At 40.3% G+C, this 18,735-nt stretch overlaps 2 protein-coding genes across 4 annotated transcripts in view; both read right to left on the bottom strand.

Moving 5' to 3' along the window:
• The window catches only part of loxl2b (lysyl oxidase-like 2b), a 43,416-nt gene extending 38,009 nt beyond the window's left edge, over positions 1–5,407 (bottom strand). The window contains exons 1-2 of the mRNA XM_080765920.1: positions 5,138–5,407; positions 1,634–2,019 (exon numbers count right to left, since the gene is read on the bottom strand). Of these exons, the coding sequence (XP_080622046.1) occupies positions 1,634–1,979 (346 nt within the window). The 5' untranslated portion in view covers positions 1,980–2,019; positions 5,138–5,407. The remainder of the gene's footprint in view (positions 1–1,633; positions 2,020–5,137) is intronic.
• Positions 5,408–10,018: 4,611 nt separating this feature from the next.
• On the bottom strand, positions 10,019–16,916 carry cyb561a3a (cytochrome b561 family, member A3a). 3 transcript variants are annotated; one of them, XM_080765415.1, is made up of 7 exons: positions 16,808–16,916; positions 16,001–16,089; positions 13,538–13,742; positions 12,281–12,489; positions 11,326–11,480; positions 10,439–10,607; positions 10,019–10,229 (listed from the first exon to the last, which is right to left on the bottom strand). In XM_080765415.1, the coding sequence occupies exons 3-7, from the start codon at positions 13,722–13,724 to the stop codon at positions 10,206–10,208; spliced, it is 744 nt and encodes a 247-aa protein (XP_080621541.1). In that variant the 5' UTR covers positions 13,725–13,742; positions 16,001–16,089; positions 16,808–16,916; the 3' UTR covers positions 10,019–10,205. The 3 variants fall into 3 exon arrangements, with proteins under 3 accessions (XP_080621541.1, XP_080621540.1, XP_080621542.1); XM_080765414.1 differs by having other exon boundaries at positions 16,001–16,124; positions 16,808–16,914; XM_080765416.1 differs by lacking the exons at positions 16,001–16,089; positions 16,808–16,916 and adding an exon at positions 15,874–15,972.
• Between the last annotated feature and the right edge of the window lie 1,819 nt (positions 16,917–18,735).

Raw genomic sequence — 18,735 nt, 5'->3', positions numbered from 1 at the left:
TACGATATATGAATCCAAATGTGGGCATTTTTGAAGCTTGATCTACCTTCCATTATAAATTAATTAACAATACATTATTTCCTAAAGCCTGCATGGCGGTACAAAGTTGTCTTACTGGCAATGTGCATATACTGTAGGTTTGGTCCAGTCAGTGGTTTTCAAGCTTAGCTCTGTTAAAACACACACACACACACACACACACACACACACACACACACACACACACACACACATACATTACTGACCCTCCTTCAGAGCCATGCTACTGTAGAGAATTCCCATATTTTCAGTTGTTGTACCTACCGGTACTTATTTTATTAGAATGTGTATCAATTGTTTTGTTTTATTTTGTTTTGTGTTATTGATCTTTGTACCATTTTTGGGGTGGGGTGATGGTGGACCGTCAGACTGTGCTCCCTATACATACTTACATCATCATCAAATTCCATAATGAAATGTGAAATATACATCATGCTAAGTGACTCACAAGAGGTAATTGCAAATTAGTATCCAGTCATGCCTGGAATTAGATTTTTTTTGTGCTTAATCTTTTCCATTTAGTTCCTTAATACTGTAGATCATGCTACGGTAGGAGCCATAATGTTTAACTAAGTAAGTAAATCCTGAGCAACCAAGGTGAGAAGGTGAACATCAAAACTTTTCCAAGAACATTGACTCATACAGTATAATGATGACTGTGTAGTCATGCTTTTCAGGCTTTTTGACTCAAAAAGGCTTTCAGCTTTCAGGAAGAAGCCGGGAATTCACCAGGAAGACATAATTGATATTACACCGCATCTGGGGGTCTAGACCTCCAGAGAGACACGAACCTCTGACATGGAGAAAGACACCCGCGGCTGTTTCTTGGTTGGACAAAAATCCTCTCCATCCACTACCATTGAAATAACAGGTTAACCCTATGCTCAGCTTTCCGGCTGAAGAAAAATAAAAAAGTGAGTGTGGAAAAGTGGAAAAGAGGACGCAAATTGTGATTGGCCAGAACGAGATGATGTATGATGATAAGAGCGCCCCTCACTTCACACAGGTGTGATTTCTTATATAATATGAACTAGACTATGCTAAACTAACTACAGCAGGCAATAACGTGCTTTGATATTGTTGATACGCCAGTAGTTTCAGCTCTATTTAACAGTATAAACTAGTGATTCTAAAATGTTTTAATTTCAATGACCCCCAGTTTATTATACATTAGGGACATAAGTTCATCCACACGCCAGAATAGTACCTACTACCTCCCAGTCCCGGCAGAGTAGTTCAGAAGGAACGGATTGTGTGGCCCTGGTTTTTTGCTAATGGGACTGATCGAGGGTAGCTACTGGGACGCAAGTTGGGACTTGATCACCCCGGCTGGGGTATGATGTTAAGAGACCCGAAAGCCTGATGACCTTTGTGATACATCACTGAGGATACGTCCCAGGTGCATCCATGCGATGTATTTTTGTTTTGAAAGTTAATTTTTTTTTACACTATCAGAGTTACCAATAATGTATCTGGGGACCCCCTCAAGGACCCCTGGACCAGACTTTGAGATCCACTGTGCAGCCCTGTTGTAAACATTACGGGGAGGGGGGGGGGGGGGGGGGGGGGGGGGGGCGGGAGACACGTACTGTACCTTCTCCTTTGCCATATTTGGACGATGGTGACCAATTGACAGCTTCAACATAGCCCAGTTCCCTACAGACCACCTGGGCACCGTGAATAGAGAAGTCATCATCACAAACTGTGCCCCACTCTCCATCATAGAAAACTTCCACGCGACCCTCGTTGTGCTTCCGCTTATCGCCTGCCAAACGCAGCTGGATCCTGGGCGTGTCCGCTGGCAGTTTCCGGGCAGTGTACTGTTCCTGTTGGGGGTCATATCCCGGCGGTAAACCCAGGTGCTCATACTGGGCCAGGCCGAGTGCCAACAAGGCTAAAAGGAAGGCGAAGCAGCAGGGCAGACAGTGGACGGCCAGCATCGTTGTTTGTAGAACACACAGAACGGACGGAAGACAAGCTCTGAGGGAGAATAGATGAAGAGCAGAACGTGTTCATTAAAATTCCTTGGCTGTTGTCTCGGTTAGTTATTCATTGGAATTGCGGTCGTTTATTATAGAGGAATCAGGACAGGGGAACACTGTCTCAAACATAAGGCCAATGGATGTAAGTCTTCCATCATTTTTATAGAATCAATTGGTGAGCAGTGATGATGCTTAAACTCTTATCTATGGACCCACATGTACTGTGTACTCCAATGATCGAATCCAGCCACAGACAGGCTGTACACTTCATTAAACAACTCGGTGTGTCGACCACACAATCATGTTGATGTCATTCTGCCTCATCTGAAAATACCCAATAAACAACTCTAACCAAAGACTACTCTTCTCCTGTGCTTCTCTTATTTAATTTGGTTTAATTGAAGATTTTCATGATATGCCTTAATAGCTGTCTATCAGTCAAGCTCACATTTTACCTTGATTAACTGCATGAGCTTAAACTTTAACAATAAAACCTACAAAAAGATGTAGAACTAATGCCTAACTCCCAAAGGAGAGCAACAATACTGGTATTATGTTCAGTGCCACACTCCTGCTCCTGTGTCCCCCTTGAAGCCAAAAAGTTAAACAAACAAACCCCAGGTCATAGGTCAAAATGGCCCCAGGTCATAGGTCAAAATGGCAAAGGGTAGCAGTGGTGACTGGTGATTAGAAGCCACAATGTCTCAAGAAACCAAAACTATGAACAAAATGTGCAAAGTTGAATGTTTCCAACTGTAATTCTACAATGCAATGACAATAAATAATAATGAATTAGTGTCACTTGTGTAAAAGCAACATCTTGGTAGAGGAAGATGGATCATTCTATGAATGCAAAATCTCTACTTGTCTCACTGTAACATGGCAACAGACCTGCTGGAATGAAGCCAGCTGAATCTACTGTGTGAGCTGCTGTCATTACAAAAACATGGTTAACATACATGCACAGATTTGGAACTCTTGTCTTTATGAGCTTCTTGCCATTTCTGTGACCTCAACAGTACTTACAAAACAAGGGCTTTGCTTTGATGGTATAATATTAATAATCTAAGAGTTCATGCCTTCTATATGTTATGTGGATCAGGTTGCGGCACATTGGCACAACCAGCCCAACTTCATAGATAATACTGTATATTAATAGGCCTATATATAGTGATATGATGACACTATCAAAATATTTTAAAATAGCTTGCAAGAGCAATGCACTGAAACGAATTCCTTGTATAGAGTTCCCAACCATATCAACTGAACAGAGGATTGCATGTTCTGAACTAGACTATTCTACCTGAGTGAAATTAACAACAAGATGTTTAGTCATGATATAATCACTAATGCAAAGGCTTGTGTGTAAATATCTTGGGGAGAGAGTAAGTTTTGCACCCCGTCCGTGTCCGAGTGCGTGTCCATCTGTCCGTCTGTTACCAGCTAATCTCTGGCATTGTTAACCCACAATGCCAACGATGAATCTCTGCCCCAATTTTTCCAGAACGGCCTGTTATAGTGCCACCAGGAGGCCGACTTTTGTAAAACACATCTTTTGATATTACTTCTCCAGATTCTGTCCAAAAATCCCGCAAATCGTTACACACTATCTCTATAGTCAATAGTCATGTGTTCAAGACAGATCTGTCCGATATTTCAGATTCCATTCTAATTGGCTAACATTGGCTTTCAAAGTTTTGGGCCGTTTTGAACAAAAAGCCTCAAATCATGAACACAGCATGCAATTTACGTGAAATCTTTCACGGACTTCCCTACTAGGCTGAATATATCCCACCCTTTTCACATTGTGTTGGATTTTTGCAAAACACATTTTTGGAACAAAATGCCTCAAATCATCCAATTGCCATCCAAGGCGTGAGAAGAAATGGCACCCTTTTCACATTAGCCTATTATAGCGCCACTAGCAGGCCACAACCTGACCTGCCCTGGTGGAGAACTGTGCCCCGAGGGGCACTTTATCTAGTTGTCATTGTTTTGAACAAGATTGTAGGTGTTTGTTCCAAGAGAAAGTGATATGGGCCTGGGCCAGGGCCAGCTTAGTGGTCCAGGCCCCTTGGCTGGTAATCCAGCATGACAGTGTGTCGCGGGTTCGAGTCCCGATCCTGGCAAACTTTGCTATGTGCTACTGTATATCTATATCAAAAAAGCCCCAAAAATATCTTTAAAAAAAGACTTGTAACTTCATCACTCTTCACAATGTTTCTGTTCATTGAGGTTTGGCCTTATAGTTTTAGACTAGTCGTGTAATGTCTGTTACAAAATAATATCACAAACAAATCACTCAGCTCCATATATGGGCACAAAAGCGGGACAGACAGACAGACACACACACACACACACAGACATGATCTGCTAGGTCTCATAGTAAGTGCTCAGTGCTTTCGCAATCAAATGCTCCATCAAGCTAGACTATTATGTATCTTGTATCGTCAATAAAGTCCAATCATGCTAGAATAGCCTTTTGTCTTCCTCCTAATCTTCATAAGCACTGGTCACGTGACTCATATACACTGTTGAAATATTAAACTGTAGCACGGACCAAGGACAAGGGTCAAAATGTCACTGTCAAGTAACAACCTATAGCCTACATTTGAGACCTTAATTGTTGCCACTTTCCCAACACCGTGTCGCCTATTTTGTATGCATCGAAGTGTGTCATCATAAAACTTTTATTCACTTCGAGAAAACATTGGGAAATGACCCTCATTGAACAATTGTTAACTATACTCGCGTTTACTCAAGTAACAACTAGGTGAGGAAGTCAAACATAAAGGACTGGCCTGTCTGGCCAGGAGGAGTATAAGGACAAGTGAAAATGACCGTTACAGACAGTTAAGTTAATACGAATAGCTATAATAATTGTAACAATCAAAACAAATGATATTGTTCAAATTACAATTGTAGCTACAACATGCTCATTGTTGCATTTGGGCTGGCCTGCTGCTGTCGTAAAGTAGCTTGAATCTCATTTTCACAAAGCTTATGCTGATGGGGAAACAGTAATAGTGACGGGGTTTACGGTTATCTGACATTCTCACCAAGCGCTAAAAACATTTCTTATAGTATATTAGTGATTCATGCTTAGTTAAACTTACGTGATTACTTCTGCCACTGGTGACTTGTTCTGCGGTCCTTTGGTTGAACCAATCGATCACAGACAGTAAATAACGACGTCGGCCGCCTTCCACAATGGCCATGCAGAGCAGCCAGCTGGAGCCAAGAGAAGAGTTATTCCGTTAACTTTCCCTCCTCCCCTGTGATTTTAAGTTTCCGACCAAACTGAGCAGGACCTTCCCAGTCACACCCACCTCCCCGATGACCTCAGTGATGTGATGGCCCATGCTGTGAATGCAGCGGAGAGAGGCTAATTCAACTGCCAGCCAGGGGGTAGCCTACAGACAGAGTAGACTAGAGTAACAGGCTGCAGTAGGTGAACGTTTAATTGTCAATTTGTCACAGTCACAGATTAGAAGCAGTGATGTTTCGTTGAAGTCGCCACTGACTGCACTCTGCACAGCTGATTTCTAAGCAACATTAGTCTACAGTTAGAAACCGTACTGCGCGAATAGCATCCCTTAAATGCCGCGCATTTAAAAAGCGCTCGACGTGGCTAAACTGATTTTGGAGTGATTCGATTATAATAGACTTTGCTGCCACCTTGCGCAAACTAGGATACAACATTAGGGCCTCGGCATGTGTCCTGTGTATAGTTGCATGATTTGTATCGACAAGACGACAATATAATGCTATTCCAAATTACAGTTCCACTAAACCCACTAGCTTTGGCTAACATTTTGAGCATAATCTGAGATGAAAATGTATGTAAAGTTAAAACGGTTGACTTTACATCGATTTTTCATTCCATGTAGCCTAATATTGGTAGCCTAATTATGTAGATGTTTTTCTGGAGGGGCGAAATAATAGCATTGCCTCTGGGCCTTTTATAATTAGCTACTGCACTCACACGTAATTAACAGAGCATGCATGTGTCACACACACACACACACACACACACACACACAAGCTACAGGTATGGGCTAGACTATAAATAAATAAATATAACTATGACTAGAAAATGTAATCTGTGATTCAGAATGATGGGTGTAAATTGGAGTATTTGGTGCATATAGCACTACTACTATCATATCATGCATTCCCTCCCTTGTGCTCCTATTTTCTTGCCCATTCCTACAAGTTTTACCTCTCTTATCTCTTATCTTATCTCATGGAGTGTTGGAGTTTGGAAGAGTTGGAAATCACTCCACCGTCCTGCGTACCACCTGTTTCTAAATGTCACATAATGCAGGAGGCAGCAACATTATTGAAAACAAGCACTTCCAAACTCTGACACAGAAAAATAATCAAATGCAGGGCATTTCTTGACAGAAAGTAGCTCATAATGTTTCTATGGTGGATTTTTATGAAACAAAAACTTTGCAGATAGAAAGAGGATAATTCAAGTTTTTCGTACAGCTGCAATGTACAGCTTTTCTGTTTGGATGAATGGGCTGTCAAGGCCAGAAAGTCGTTTTTTGACACTCAGTGGACGTTCCCGCATAACTTCCAGGTACGATGATGTGCATACCCATTAGCGTTTGGTATTCGATATTAGCAGTGATAGGCTCAGCAGTGCATTCTCAGGAGTGTTTTTTTTCTCCCAAAGCTGTATAAAGCAATAAGTGGTTGCCTGGGATCCTTACGTTGAGAACAGTGGTGTAAAGTAACTAAATACATTTAATCAAGTACTGTACTTAATTACAATTGAGATATTTGCACTTTGAGTATTTCCAATTCCCAATACTTTTACTTCACTACATCTCTGATCCAAATATTGCACTTTTACTCCACTACATTTATTTGACAGCTTTAGTTAGTTAGTTACTCTGTAGATTTGGATTATTATTACAAAACATACATTAACCACTTCAGTCCTATATACATTTTTGGCCGATCTACAAGCTCACAATGTGTCGCAATGCGACTAATTGTGAGCTTGTAGATCTGCTATTTTCCAATTACTTTTATACATTTGCATTCTGCATGAAGAGTACTTTCAACTTTTGGTACTTTAAGTAGGCCTACATTTTGATGCCAATAATTTTGTACTTTTACTCAAGTAAATGTTGAATTCCCAACGGGATCCAATGGTAATTCCGACGGAGCATTTGTCCAACATGCGGGAACAACGGTCGAACTAGCGCTCGAACATGCGCTGCTCCCATGCTTGCAGTTATGGTTAGGTTAGGTATAGGTTGTCGGTCTAATGACTGCCTGTACCCTTTTCCACCACTGCTTGAGAAATTGATCAAATTACACCTTTTACATGTACTAATGACATTATAACGGAAAATGGGAATCAATCATAAGGCACTATAGTCTACTCTATAGGCTACATGTGGCTGCAAACTGTGCAAAGGTGTGCATCTAATGTCTGCCATTAACAAGCTTCTAACCTGCTATGAATCTATTTCAATGGACCCCACTGTCTCTGGTAGTAGTTTCTTTCCCCCCATGGAATATTGTCTTATATTGTCTTACACATGGTAAGACAAAGAGGAAATTATGCAAAACACTAGCGACGGTGAAATATCCAGGTAGTAGTAACTCCCTCAGTGACTGCCTTCCTGTGATCTTCATCTTCAGCACATGCATGGAAAGATACCTGGTGGTTTCCATCACCGTGGTCCAATTCCACCATTTGTGATCCAAAGTGGCTTATGTGTTAGTGAAGTCACTGGCTGTGTCTGACGTCTGTGTGGCCACACAACATACATAGGGTAGTTACGGAGTAGCCTGCAAGTTGCTGGCCATCTGGTAGACTCTGCGAGGTCGGGGTTGTCTTTACTGTCATGAGTTCCACCGATTCCATTCTGAACCTTATCATCAGCATGGATCGTTACTGGGCCCATCACCAGCCCATTTAACTGAGAAGATGAGAAGTCAAGTGGCTCCGATTATGATTGGCATCGCATGGATGCTCTCAGTAGTCCTTAATTCTTGTAAAATTGAACTGGCATAAAGCTCAGGGCCAGGCTGCTCTGAGAGAACATGTGGCATGAGCCTGAACCACACTTAGGCCATCACTTCCTCACTGATCTAGCCTACTGTAGTGGGATTTGAGGGGATCACAGAGCCTGCCAGGTTACAGACAATTGTCAGAGAAGATGCTGAACAAGGTGAACAAAGTTACAGGCTATCTACGGTATGACTTATTACTTTTATTACTTTGAATGGCATGTTAAAATTGCTGGTGTAGCTGGTGTAGTGATTTATCTGAGATACATCTGTAAGTTAGTTACTAACTTACAGATGTATCTCAGATAAATCACTACACCAGAAATTTTAACATGCCATTCAAAGATTAAACAAAAGTAATAAATCATACCGTAGGCTACATCAACTCAGACTTACAGCTTTATGGTTCTCAGAGACCATCCAGAAAAATGTATAGGAGATCACACTGGTGAGTCACGGTGCAGATGCCAGGATTGTCCGTTTTAATTGTAGTTACTGTATGGTGGTGAGATGAATAGTTTTCACACTAGATTTTGAGCAAAACTTAAAAGGACGGGCCTGGGCTGTGGCTCATCGGTCCAAGCACCTTGGCCGGTAGCCCAAGTCTGGCAGTGTGCCGCGGGTTCGACTCCTGATCCCGACGGCCCTTACTGCATGACACTCCCCCATCTCTCTCCCCATTTCCTGTCAGCCTACTGTCTGGCCCTCTATAAAAATATAAAATAAAGGCGAAAGCCGCAAAAAATAAATTAAAAGGATGAGGGCTTGTTTGACAGATACCTACAGTATGTAGAGGTTTTTCTTGGCGATAGATGACAAAGAATGTATTAAATAAATTATACTCATTACGGGGAAAGGATTAATTATATCTCTATTAAACGTAATTAAAGGCTCCGGCAATACCACATATTACATGTCTTAACATATTAATGTCTTTACATTAATATCTTATGAGCCAATTTAAGAATTAATCTTTACATTAATTATACTACTTTGTTAGTGTTATCATTTAACTCTATCCATTCCAAACAAGAGGTAATGACTATCCTAGTGCTGAGAATTCAATTGTTGTGTTACACAGCAGAACCAAATCAGTATATAAAAATTCTACTCAGCCAACTAATTACCAGAGCATTCTTTGTCATTTCAAATTAATTGAAAATACATACAATTTTACGCAGACAATGTTATTCAAACTAAAGACAAAAATAATGGACTGTGAGATTGTGTCTGAGTACAGCACATTACATACTTGTGATTACCATCGCTAAATGAGTAAAATCTCAATTACTGTGGTTGTCACGCTTGCCTTAAAGGTTGCAAAATCTGAATTAAATCAAACTTCACTTTCAGGATCATTAGAAAGCAGTTATTGCTTTTATACCAATCAACACATGGTAATCTAGCATATAGTAAAGTTGGCTTCCATATAGTACATACATCTGCAGGTTTCAGCAATTTATACAAATACCCTCAAGATGATAGCCAACCCTGGTGCAAATTATGCACCGAGCACACCAAACTTACCCTAGATCAGCGGTCCCCAAATTGTTGACTGTGCAACCCCTGTTACCTCCTGACCTAGCTGACCCACCCCCCAACGTCTTGTTGTATTTGGGAGAGAATTATATATTTTATATATATGATTATGGCAAATAATAACACAATATCACTGCACTGAGAGCCATGCAGCTGCTGTATACTCCCACAGCATCTCCTTACAAGAGTGTTTTACCGGATGTTGACGTTTGTGTTAAATAACAATTTCAAACCGCCATTACCCTTTTCATGTCACGAAGCCCTAGAGGGTGTTCGCGCACCACAAGGGGTACACACAGTGCCACACACCACAGTTTGGGAACCCCTGCCCTAGTGACAAGGAAATACTCTCATCTCAGAACTGAGGTTCCACTGGACATGGTAAATTAATAAGAATCTTGAATGAAGAATATGATCATTCATGTGATGTAGATGTATTTATTATTTGGCCATACAAATACAGCTAAGTTAAATATAATCTCAAATAAATAATTATATCCAGAAATGTTACATAGTAGTACTGCATATATATATACTGTACATTCAGAATTGCACTTTTACATTTCATAAAGAGGAGTTTGTGCGTATTTTCAAAATGTCTTCATTTCCTTAATTATCTTCTTGGAGCAAAGGCTGTGGAAAAGTTTAAATTAAATGTTATTTCCCTTTCTTTTTTGTTTTCTTTCATATAGTAGGCCTATACTGTATATACAAAGTAGAATTATCAGTATTCATTTATCCATTTGTAACTCAGTGTATAAATGGAACCAAACACTCTCAGAGTTAAATTAACACTGAGGATTTTACTGTGTATACCGGTACATCATTTTTGGTGTTCTTACCCTGTAGGCTACATCGTCAGATCTAGGCTCTGGTCTCTGCCATTTCTGGTTGAGCAGAATCATCAATACGACCAGTCCAAAGACAACAATCAAAACTCCAAATGAATTTCCAAACACAGCTTCAGATGGTAGTAGCTTATATGGAATTGTTCCATTGGTTTTTGATGCCCTTGGAAAACACAAGAAAAGATAAAGGTTTTGCAACAACACACAATAGGTTATGATTTCATCCACAACACATGACTACATTACACCACATCAAAGTCCAATTTATACTACAGTCAAACTACAGTCAGTTCGGCTGGTCCAAAACAACAATATGAGATCATTCAGAGGCAGAGCTTTGGTTGGGCAATCTCAGACCTTTTTCCGGTTGTTCTGCGCTTCTGACATGTTTTGCTACTATTTCTACATTTAGACCATCTTTATTCTGTCCGCAGTGAAGAGTGAAAAGAAGTGATATTTTGGAAGAGACACAAGCCAAACTTCCAGGAGGTACAAATGCCTCTGAAATCACTCTAGTTCATGAACACAACTTATCCCAAAGGGCAAAACCGCCATAACTCTGTCACAAATTCCCCACAGCACGTCATTGATATCCATCGGTTCCAACAGTGCTGGCTGTATTGCACACTGCTTCAGTCAGTACCTCGAGAGACTACCAACAGTGTAAGGCTGTAAGCCATGCAGAACACAGAATTGTTCTGTGGCAGTATGAATTGCTATTTGCCTGTCAGATGGTTTTCGACTCGGGGAGCTCTTCCGAACTGTTCTGATCAAGTACTATACAGCTACTATGCATTGATGTCTCCAAAATCGTTTCCATTTGACAATGAAAATATGTCAGTTTATGCTAATAAGAATACAATCTGAGAGGTGGCACTCACAGAACAAAGAAGAGTTTCTCATTAATTCCAGAGATGCAGGAAGCGATGCTGAGGGCCATAATGCTGGTTCCCATCCACACATGAGCAGGTTTTAGCAGCTTACGAAATGACACAGGGGAGCAGGGCAGGAGAAAGCCAGCCAGACCTACAACCCACTGTGAAGACAATTGATTGGCATCTTGTCTGGCAGATCATACAGGATCTATGCATCATTTTACAAAATAATCCAGTTTGTTTGATTTTAAAGGAGGCCACTGGATCCCCTACACTGCAGATATGAAAATCAAGGGGAAAATACTTTTTACTTGGTAAACTAAGTAATCCAACAGTCTACATAACCATTGTGTGTTTATTTTTTGTGAAAATAAAATTCTGTTTTAATGCACTAGTGCTGTGCCAGATCGGGGCTTCGCTTTGAGCGGGTCTTTTCTGGAAAAACCATCTGATCGACTTTGCAAAGGACAAATATACTGTACACACTGAGATTCATGTAAGTTTTTGAGCGGTGTCATGCTTTGACAGCGGTATGACTATGAAGTTAAGAAGTTACACTCCTATTGCTAAAATCCTGAAAGAGCCTGCGGTCAAACAAAGACAGAACACAGAGACATACAGACGACCCTTGGTCTAAGGCAGATATATCTACCTACAATAATTAGGGCCGATTCATACTCCTATTTTAGAGCCGAATAAAAGTCGGTTCGGCGCTCTAGAGCCTACAATTTGACGTCATTTGAGGTTCGGGGGGCGGGTACCGTCCTAAAGTCGGCTCTTCGGTGCTACTGAAAATTTCTGACGAGCCGAAATCATTTCGGCACTACAGCGCCGAAACAGCGGTAAAATAGGAGTATGAATCGGCCCTTAGCAATACCTCACAGCTAAACAATTATGTTTCTGAAAATGTGCCATATAGAAGCAATTATGTAAAACGTGATTCCAACTCTGGGTCCGTTACCTGTATGGCAAAAAGTGCAGTAGTGCAAATTCCAATCCAGCTGTGCAGGGAGTAAACGTTGGGAATGTGTTTGGCATTGTGGAAGTCAAATACTGCACACAGCCCCAGGATGGAGAAGACCAGGGCCAGAAGCATCACTGCAGCATGCAGCAGTTTCCAGGGAAGCTTATTGTCACCCCATGTCAGAGGGACACGGTATAGTACAGCTCCTACAGGGAGACAACAAGAGCATGTTATTAATGTTCTGGTCACACATTTTAATCACATATAATTGAGGTAAGGATGGATAACATGATGTAACACACGTTACACCCGACTGAATCAAACCAGGGAAGGTGGGATTATGTTGGATACGTGTTTAAATAATGTTTGATGTTTTTTATTAATTAAGCATTTATTTTAAGGATTATTATGAATACTCTTACAGAAATGATAATTCTTCACATTCAAATAATTGACATACAAATGTTGATACCTACCTGGGAGAGTATTCTGCTATGGTGCCTAATAGCTTGGGAGTACCAGGTAATTAAGTTCCCCTTTTTTAATAATAATAATAATAATAATAATAATAATAATAATAGATATAATTGTGTGATAGAACTAGAATTTCATAATATAATGATAGGTATTTTATTGCTAGCATTTACACACTGTTTTGATCTTCTCAATAACACAATTCGATGAGTAATTTTACAACCAGAATATGTATAGTAATATAAAACATTTACATAAAGTTGATATTAGACAATGATATCTGCCATTACCCCAGAACAACCAATATGATCATTACAACACAACATAAAACAGGCACGATCCCCATAACGAACTCTTCACTACCGCTACATCTTCCACTAGATACAGACAAGCAGTGTGGAAGAGATTTGCACCAAAGTGGAAACTCAGCTAAAGGTGACACTTTTTTTTTTAGATTTTGTTTTTGGCTTTTCTGCCTTTATTGATAGTATCAGATAGACAGGAAAGAGGGAGAGAGAGAGAAGGGGAGAGACACGCAGCAAAGGTCATCATGAACGGGACTCGAACACACAATGCGCTGTCAGGCCAAAGCCTATATGTGGAATGCACCTGGACCACTTGGCCAGCAGGCGCCAAAGGTGACACATTTAGCTGGAAGAGGAAGTGATACTGTACCTTTATTAAAGTGTCACTTCTCTTTTCGATTAATTAACCAAACTTTTGGTTCTAAAAATGAATAGAGAAAAATAACTGAAACTTTATGATAAAGGTGCCAGTCACCATTGCCGTAGAGCACCACCAGGCCTGAGACCATCAGTACTGGGTGCCAGTTGAACTGAAGGTCTGAGCCATCCCAGGCAAAGCCACCACGCCAGTGACTGCTCCAATAGCAAACACACATCACACATCCTAGCCCCAGGCACAGGCTGAGTACGTAGCAAAGGTAGAAGGACAAAACAGACGTCATCTTGAACAGATCTGCACACTGAAACAACAAGTATTAGAATTCAATGCAGGTTTCTATGCAAGTATCAACATATGGAACTTATGGAATTTGATTTGAGTAGAGAAGGGCAGAGATGCTTGACAGTGACATAATTTATTTGATCTAAACACAATGGACTTTAAGTTTAGATCTCTTTTCTAGTTCCCTGTTGAATTGTACATTAACTGTGTAGTGTAGGGGTTGAATGTACAGTTTGTCATTTAAATTCACATGACAAAACTTTAATTTCTCTAATTTTAGCATTGCTACGGTGAACGGTCACATGTAACATGCATGTTAACAATTTTAAAGGTATTTGTTTACATAATAAACATCTAGCTATTTGTAATGTACTCAAGACATCAAATATGGTCTGTAAAGACTACAGAGAAGTTTAGAAAAGTATGGGATTTTAAATTGTAAAATGTGGAGACCCTGAGAATAATTAACCTGACTGCGCCAGATTGAAGAAGCTTGCTTCACACTAGTTTGTGGACTCAATACCGCCCCATCTGGCTCTAAAATATCCTGGTAGATGGCTCTATTGACTCCAGTGTGACGTTTTCACTGTCAGTGGACCAACACCATGCAGATGACATTGACCCAAATCATCACTGTGTTTTATCAATTGCAGATACAACACAACTAGCCATAGAACGGCTCTTGTTGTTACATACAGTATTTCACATACAGAGCCATAGAAAGCCCTCCTTGATTTCTGGTAGAACTTTAACATGCGCGGCCTAAATGTGATGAATGCTCCGTTTGTACTCACCCATTAAATATTTCCAAAGAGAGAAAGATGTCCGTGTACATCTCTTGAAAAAGTGGAGATAATTGACTAAATACACGTTTTGTGCCAGAACTTTCACATGGATATAAAACTAGAGGACCATATTTCAGTCCAGGTCTTTGGAATTATTTAATGGGCGAGTACAAACGGAGCATTTATCACATTTATGGCGCGCATGTTTCAATTCTACCAGGATTACCAGCAAGCGATCTATGCCTGTGATACATGAAAATGTACGAAGTATAATGAAATGATCACAGGCATTCTAGGTCTACAACACAACCATCTATTAGGATATTTTACAGCACTGTGTGCTTCCGTATCTTGACAAGCTTTATGGGTATACTGATTTCCTTTTCCAGCAGCACTTGGCACCTGCCCACGGAGCCAAAACTACTAGTAATTTGTGTAGTGAACATGGTATTACTGTCCTTAACTGACCAGCCAACTGGCCTGACCTGAACCCCACAGAGAATCTAGGTTGAATTGTCAAGAGGAAGGTTTGAGACAACAACAGTTCAAAGCTGCTATCAAAGCAAATCTGGGCTTCCATAACACCTCAACAGTGCCACAGGCTTATCACCTCCATGCCACGCCCCATTGATTAAATAATTTGTTTAGAAGTAGCCCAGACCACGTATTGAGTGCATAAATTAACAATGAATTCAGATGGTCGACATTTCTGTATTATAAATGTTTTTAGTGGTCTCAAAAAATTGTCTTTGAGATAGGATTTGTGCTGTACACCAGAATCATCAAGATTAAAACAAAAAAAAGGTTTTAAATATTTCACTTTATTTGCAATGAATCTAGAATATACGAAAGTTTTACTTTTTAAATTATATTACGGAAGAAAATGAACTTTTCCACGATATTCTTTTTTTTAATGCATATAAAACACAACGTCACACACACGCACACACACACACACACACACACACACACACACACACACACACACACAGGTTAAATAAATGAAATTTCATTTAAAATGAGATAGTCCTTTAATGGGACATTCCACTAGCTGGAGTCTAGACTACAGCAGAACTACATAAGACTAAACATTTGGGAAAAATAGAGGCTTGAGTGAGTGGCCAGTGGCGGCAGTGTCTCTGAACGTACAATCGTACATGCCCCTGTTGGCATTGGATTAAATGTTTGCCAGATCCTTCACTCCTGTGCCTCCCATAGTCATATACATTTTCTTTTTTGTCTCAATAAAGAAAAAGGAGAGTGGGCTGCCCACTAACCCACTAAGACAGAGAAGCTTTAACAAACTCATTCTGAACTACAAACAGCAAGAAAATTACACTCATCATACCAGCTTAAAGTTCCTACCTGCAACCTTCCACAGCTAGCTCTAGTCTAAACTGTTACAAGTCAACTAATATCTGGCTCTGGCAGACCCAGACAGAATGGAAATTCCCTGACTATAGATAGATTATCTGATAAATATTTTACTCACAATAGTATTTGATTTCACTTCTTGGTTTGTATCATCTGTAGTGTCGCTTCCACATTCTGCAGTGTCTAGCGGCCTGAGGATGACGCAGTCTGGGGAACCAGAAGACAAAGCTTGCTGCATCTGCCTGCAATGAATAATAACATGGAAGTGGCGTGTGTGTGTGTGTGTGTGTGTGTGTGTGTGTGTAAAAGAGCACTTGTGGAATATTTAGATTGTATTAGTGGTAGCCTACATACGTTCGATTTAAAACATAGTCAATATGCTGAGTTTTAAATAGAAAATTATACTTTGGTGAACAAATGGAAATAAATAGCTATAGGTAGCCATATGGTGTGCATTTAAACAATTATACCACTTACCAGGCATTAAGTTATTCGCCTTGCGTTTTAACTACTCACTACACATTGTTTTCATTGATTGAAGTATTAACAGTTTGCAGAATGACAGTACATTTCAAGCACAACTCAATACAAAAACTGTTAACTGTGAGTGGACGACACCATGAAAGCATTACTCCGCAGGTGCCCTTTAGAGCTCAGTTTTGTTATAGCTTATTGAGACTGCGTGTAGCGTCCGAGCCCGAGGGCATATGTAGGCATACCGGGGTATCAATCATAGATCTTTGGGTATGAATGTAGTAATTTACCAAAGATCTCTATGAGGTTTAGACCTTAGATTAGACTCATTCTCAAATGACTCACTCAAATGAGCGTTCTCTCTGCCAGAGAGCATTTTAGGACACGACCGCTTGACGACGTTAAATATTATAGTTTAAATCAATGGCAAAGTAATTCAGCAGTAGCCTACCTCGTTTACAAAACGTCCATGTCTGTAGATTATTGTAAATAAGTAATTTAAGGGTAATTATAACATTAAAGCTAGGAAGTCATATACTTCCTTGTTGACAGTGAGAGGCTTATGGGACATGTAGTTACTCACTTTGCCCTCCAGTGAGTCAACTTAACCCATTCAGGACCATCAGGACGGTTCTTGTTGCTGTCTACTTTCTACATTCAGTCTAGTAGGCTACATTCGGCCCATTCGGCCTCATTGTTGCATTGGTGTGGTTTACCTAATATAATAATATAATTATAGCTCTGGTCGACATCTCTAAATGTTATGATGAATTGAACACGGTGGACCCTATTGTAAACAGCAATATGCTGTTGTCCACACTTCACAGTTAACATTTTTGTATTGAGTTGTGCTTGAAATTTACTGTAATTCCCCAATCTGTTAATACATTCTTCGATCAATCAATCAATCAATCAACATCATTGTCATTTGGCTCCCCCCTGAGGCAGAAGACAAGCCCTAATCAGTGGAGGTCGAAGCTCAGTGCACTCCGTTCACTTCATGGGGCCAGTCCAATGGCGTCTCTTCTACATAGACTTCTATTGGTTTGTCCCTATATTGAAGGCTCCACATAGGGACAAGTTCAACCGGAAGTTTATGGAATGCATTGGAGTCTATGGGCTCGCGTGAGTAGCCTACATGAACTAGTCCGGCAGCCGACATACCGGTAGGCTTCTTTTGTTTAAAGTGGGAAATTTGGTATAGTCTTTTTTATTGGCCTAAAATATTGTCTATACATACATTCATGAATCCACTTGCTGACCGGCTGTTAGTATTGGGCAATCCTTTTTATAGGGGTTTCTTGTGACCCTACCATTAACATCCTATGGCTGGCAAAAATGTCAAATTTTCCTTTTGCTTTAAGTAGCATGTCAAACTAGGGGTTTTTCATGATTCTGAATTCATTCCAATCATTCGTTTTGCACAAATCCTTGTACAATCCTTGGGCTAAAAGCAGCCATAGCCACAGCCACTTGCCCAAATGTGCCCAAAATGTGCTGACCTCATTTTGTCATGATGTCTATGGCCGTTTTTAGCCCAAGGAGTGTATTTTGTGCAAAACTAATGCTTGGAATGGATTCAGAATCATGAAAACCCCCTAGTTTGACATGTCACATGCTACTTAAAGCAAAAGGAAAGTTTGACATTTTTGCCTGCCATAGGATGTTAATGGTAGGGTCACAAGAAACCACTATAAAATAAATTGCCCAATACTTTCAGCCGGTCAGCAAGTGGATTCATGAATGTACAGTATGTATATAGACAATATTTTAGGCCAATATCGCTACTCTTCTATTAGATGGCCATAGATAGAGTATAGACAGAGTTACGCAAACTCTGTTCACTTCATGGAGCCACTCAATGGCGGCTCTTCTACATAGACTTCAATTGGTTTGTCCCTAATTGAAGGCTCCACATAGGGACAATCGGAAGTTTACGGAATGCATTGGAGTCTATGGGCTTGCGCGAGTACATGAACCATGTGACCAGGCTGTGACGCATCGTAGATAGGTCCGAGGTCATGGTATCAACGGTCTGCCTCCCGGAGTCCCGGCCTTGGTATTGTTGAAGTGTCCCCTGAGCAAGACCTATGAGCAAGACACTCTCACCTGACCCACTACTGTTGATCAGATTATACTAAGATCCCTTGACCCCTTATGCCTTTTTCATAACAGCAACAATATCTGTATCAGCTGTGTCAGTGAAAACGAAGTTATAGCCTCTCTAATTCAATTGCCCTTAGTTTGTTCCAATTTTACGTGGCTGCAGTGGATGCATAAACATAGCCTATGCCAAAAAACTCTTTGATAAGACTTGGCATAATAGTCTGCCCTATATACAAAAGAGTTTTCCCCTCCATGGATTATTTTATTTTATTT

The sequence above is a fragment of the Protomyctophum bolini genome, assembly GCF_963924005.1.
Source record: "Protomyctophum bolini genome assembly, chromosome: 6".
Lineage (NCBI taxonomy): Eukaryota > Metazoa > Chordata > Actinopteri > Myctophiformes > Myctophidae > Protomyctophum > Protomyctophum bolini.
This window is presented reverse-complemented; position numbering and strand designations above follow the sequence as displayed.

Excerpts from the sequence above, each read along its gene's own strand:
- cyb561a3a (XM_080765414.1), bottom strand. The coding sequence starts at position 16,120 with ATGCAGCAAGCTTTGTCTTCTGGTTCCCCAGACTGCGTCATCCTCAGG. Across the intron at positions 13,743-16,000 it reads AAGTGAAATCAAATACTATT|TGTGCAGATCTGTTCAAGAT; the intron begins GTGAGTAAAATA and ends TTGTTGTTTCAG. Across the intron at positions 10,608-11,325 it reads GAGAAACTCTTCTTTGTTCT|GGCATCAAAAACCAATGGAA; the intron begins GTGAGTGCCACC and ends GTGTTTTCCAAG.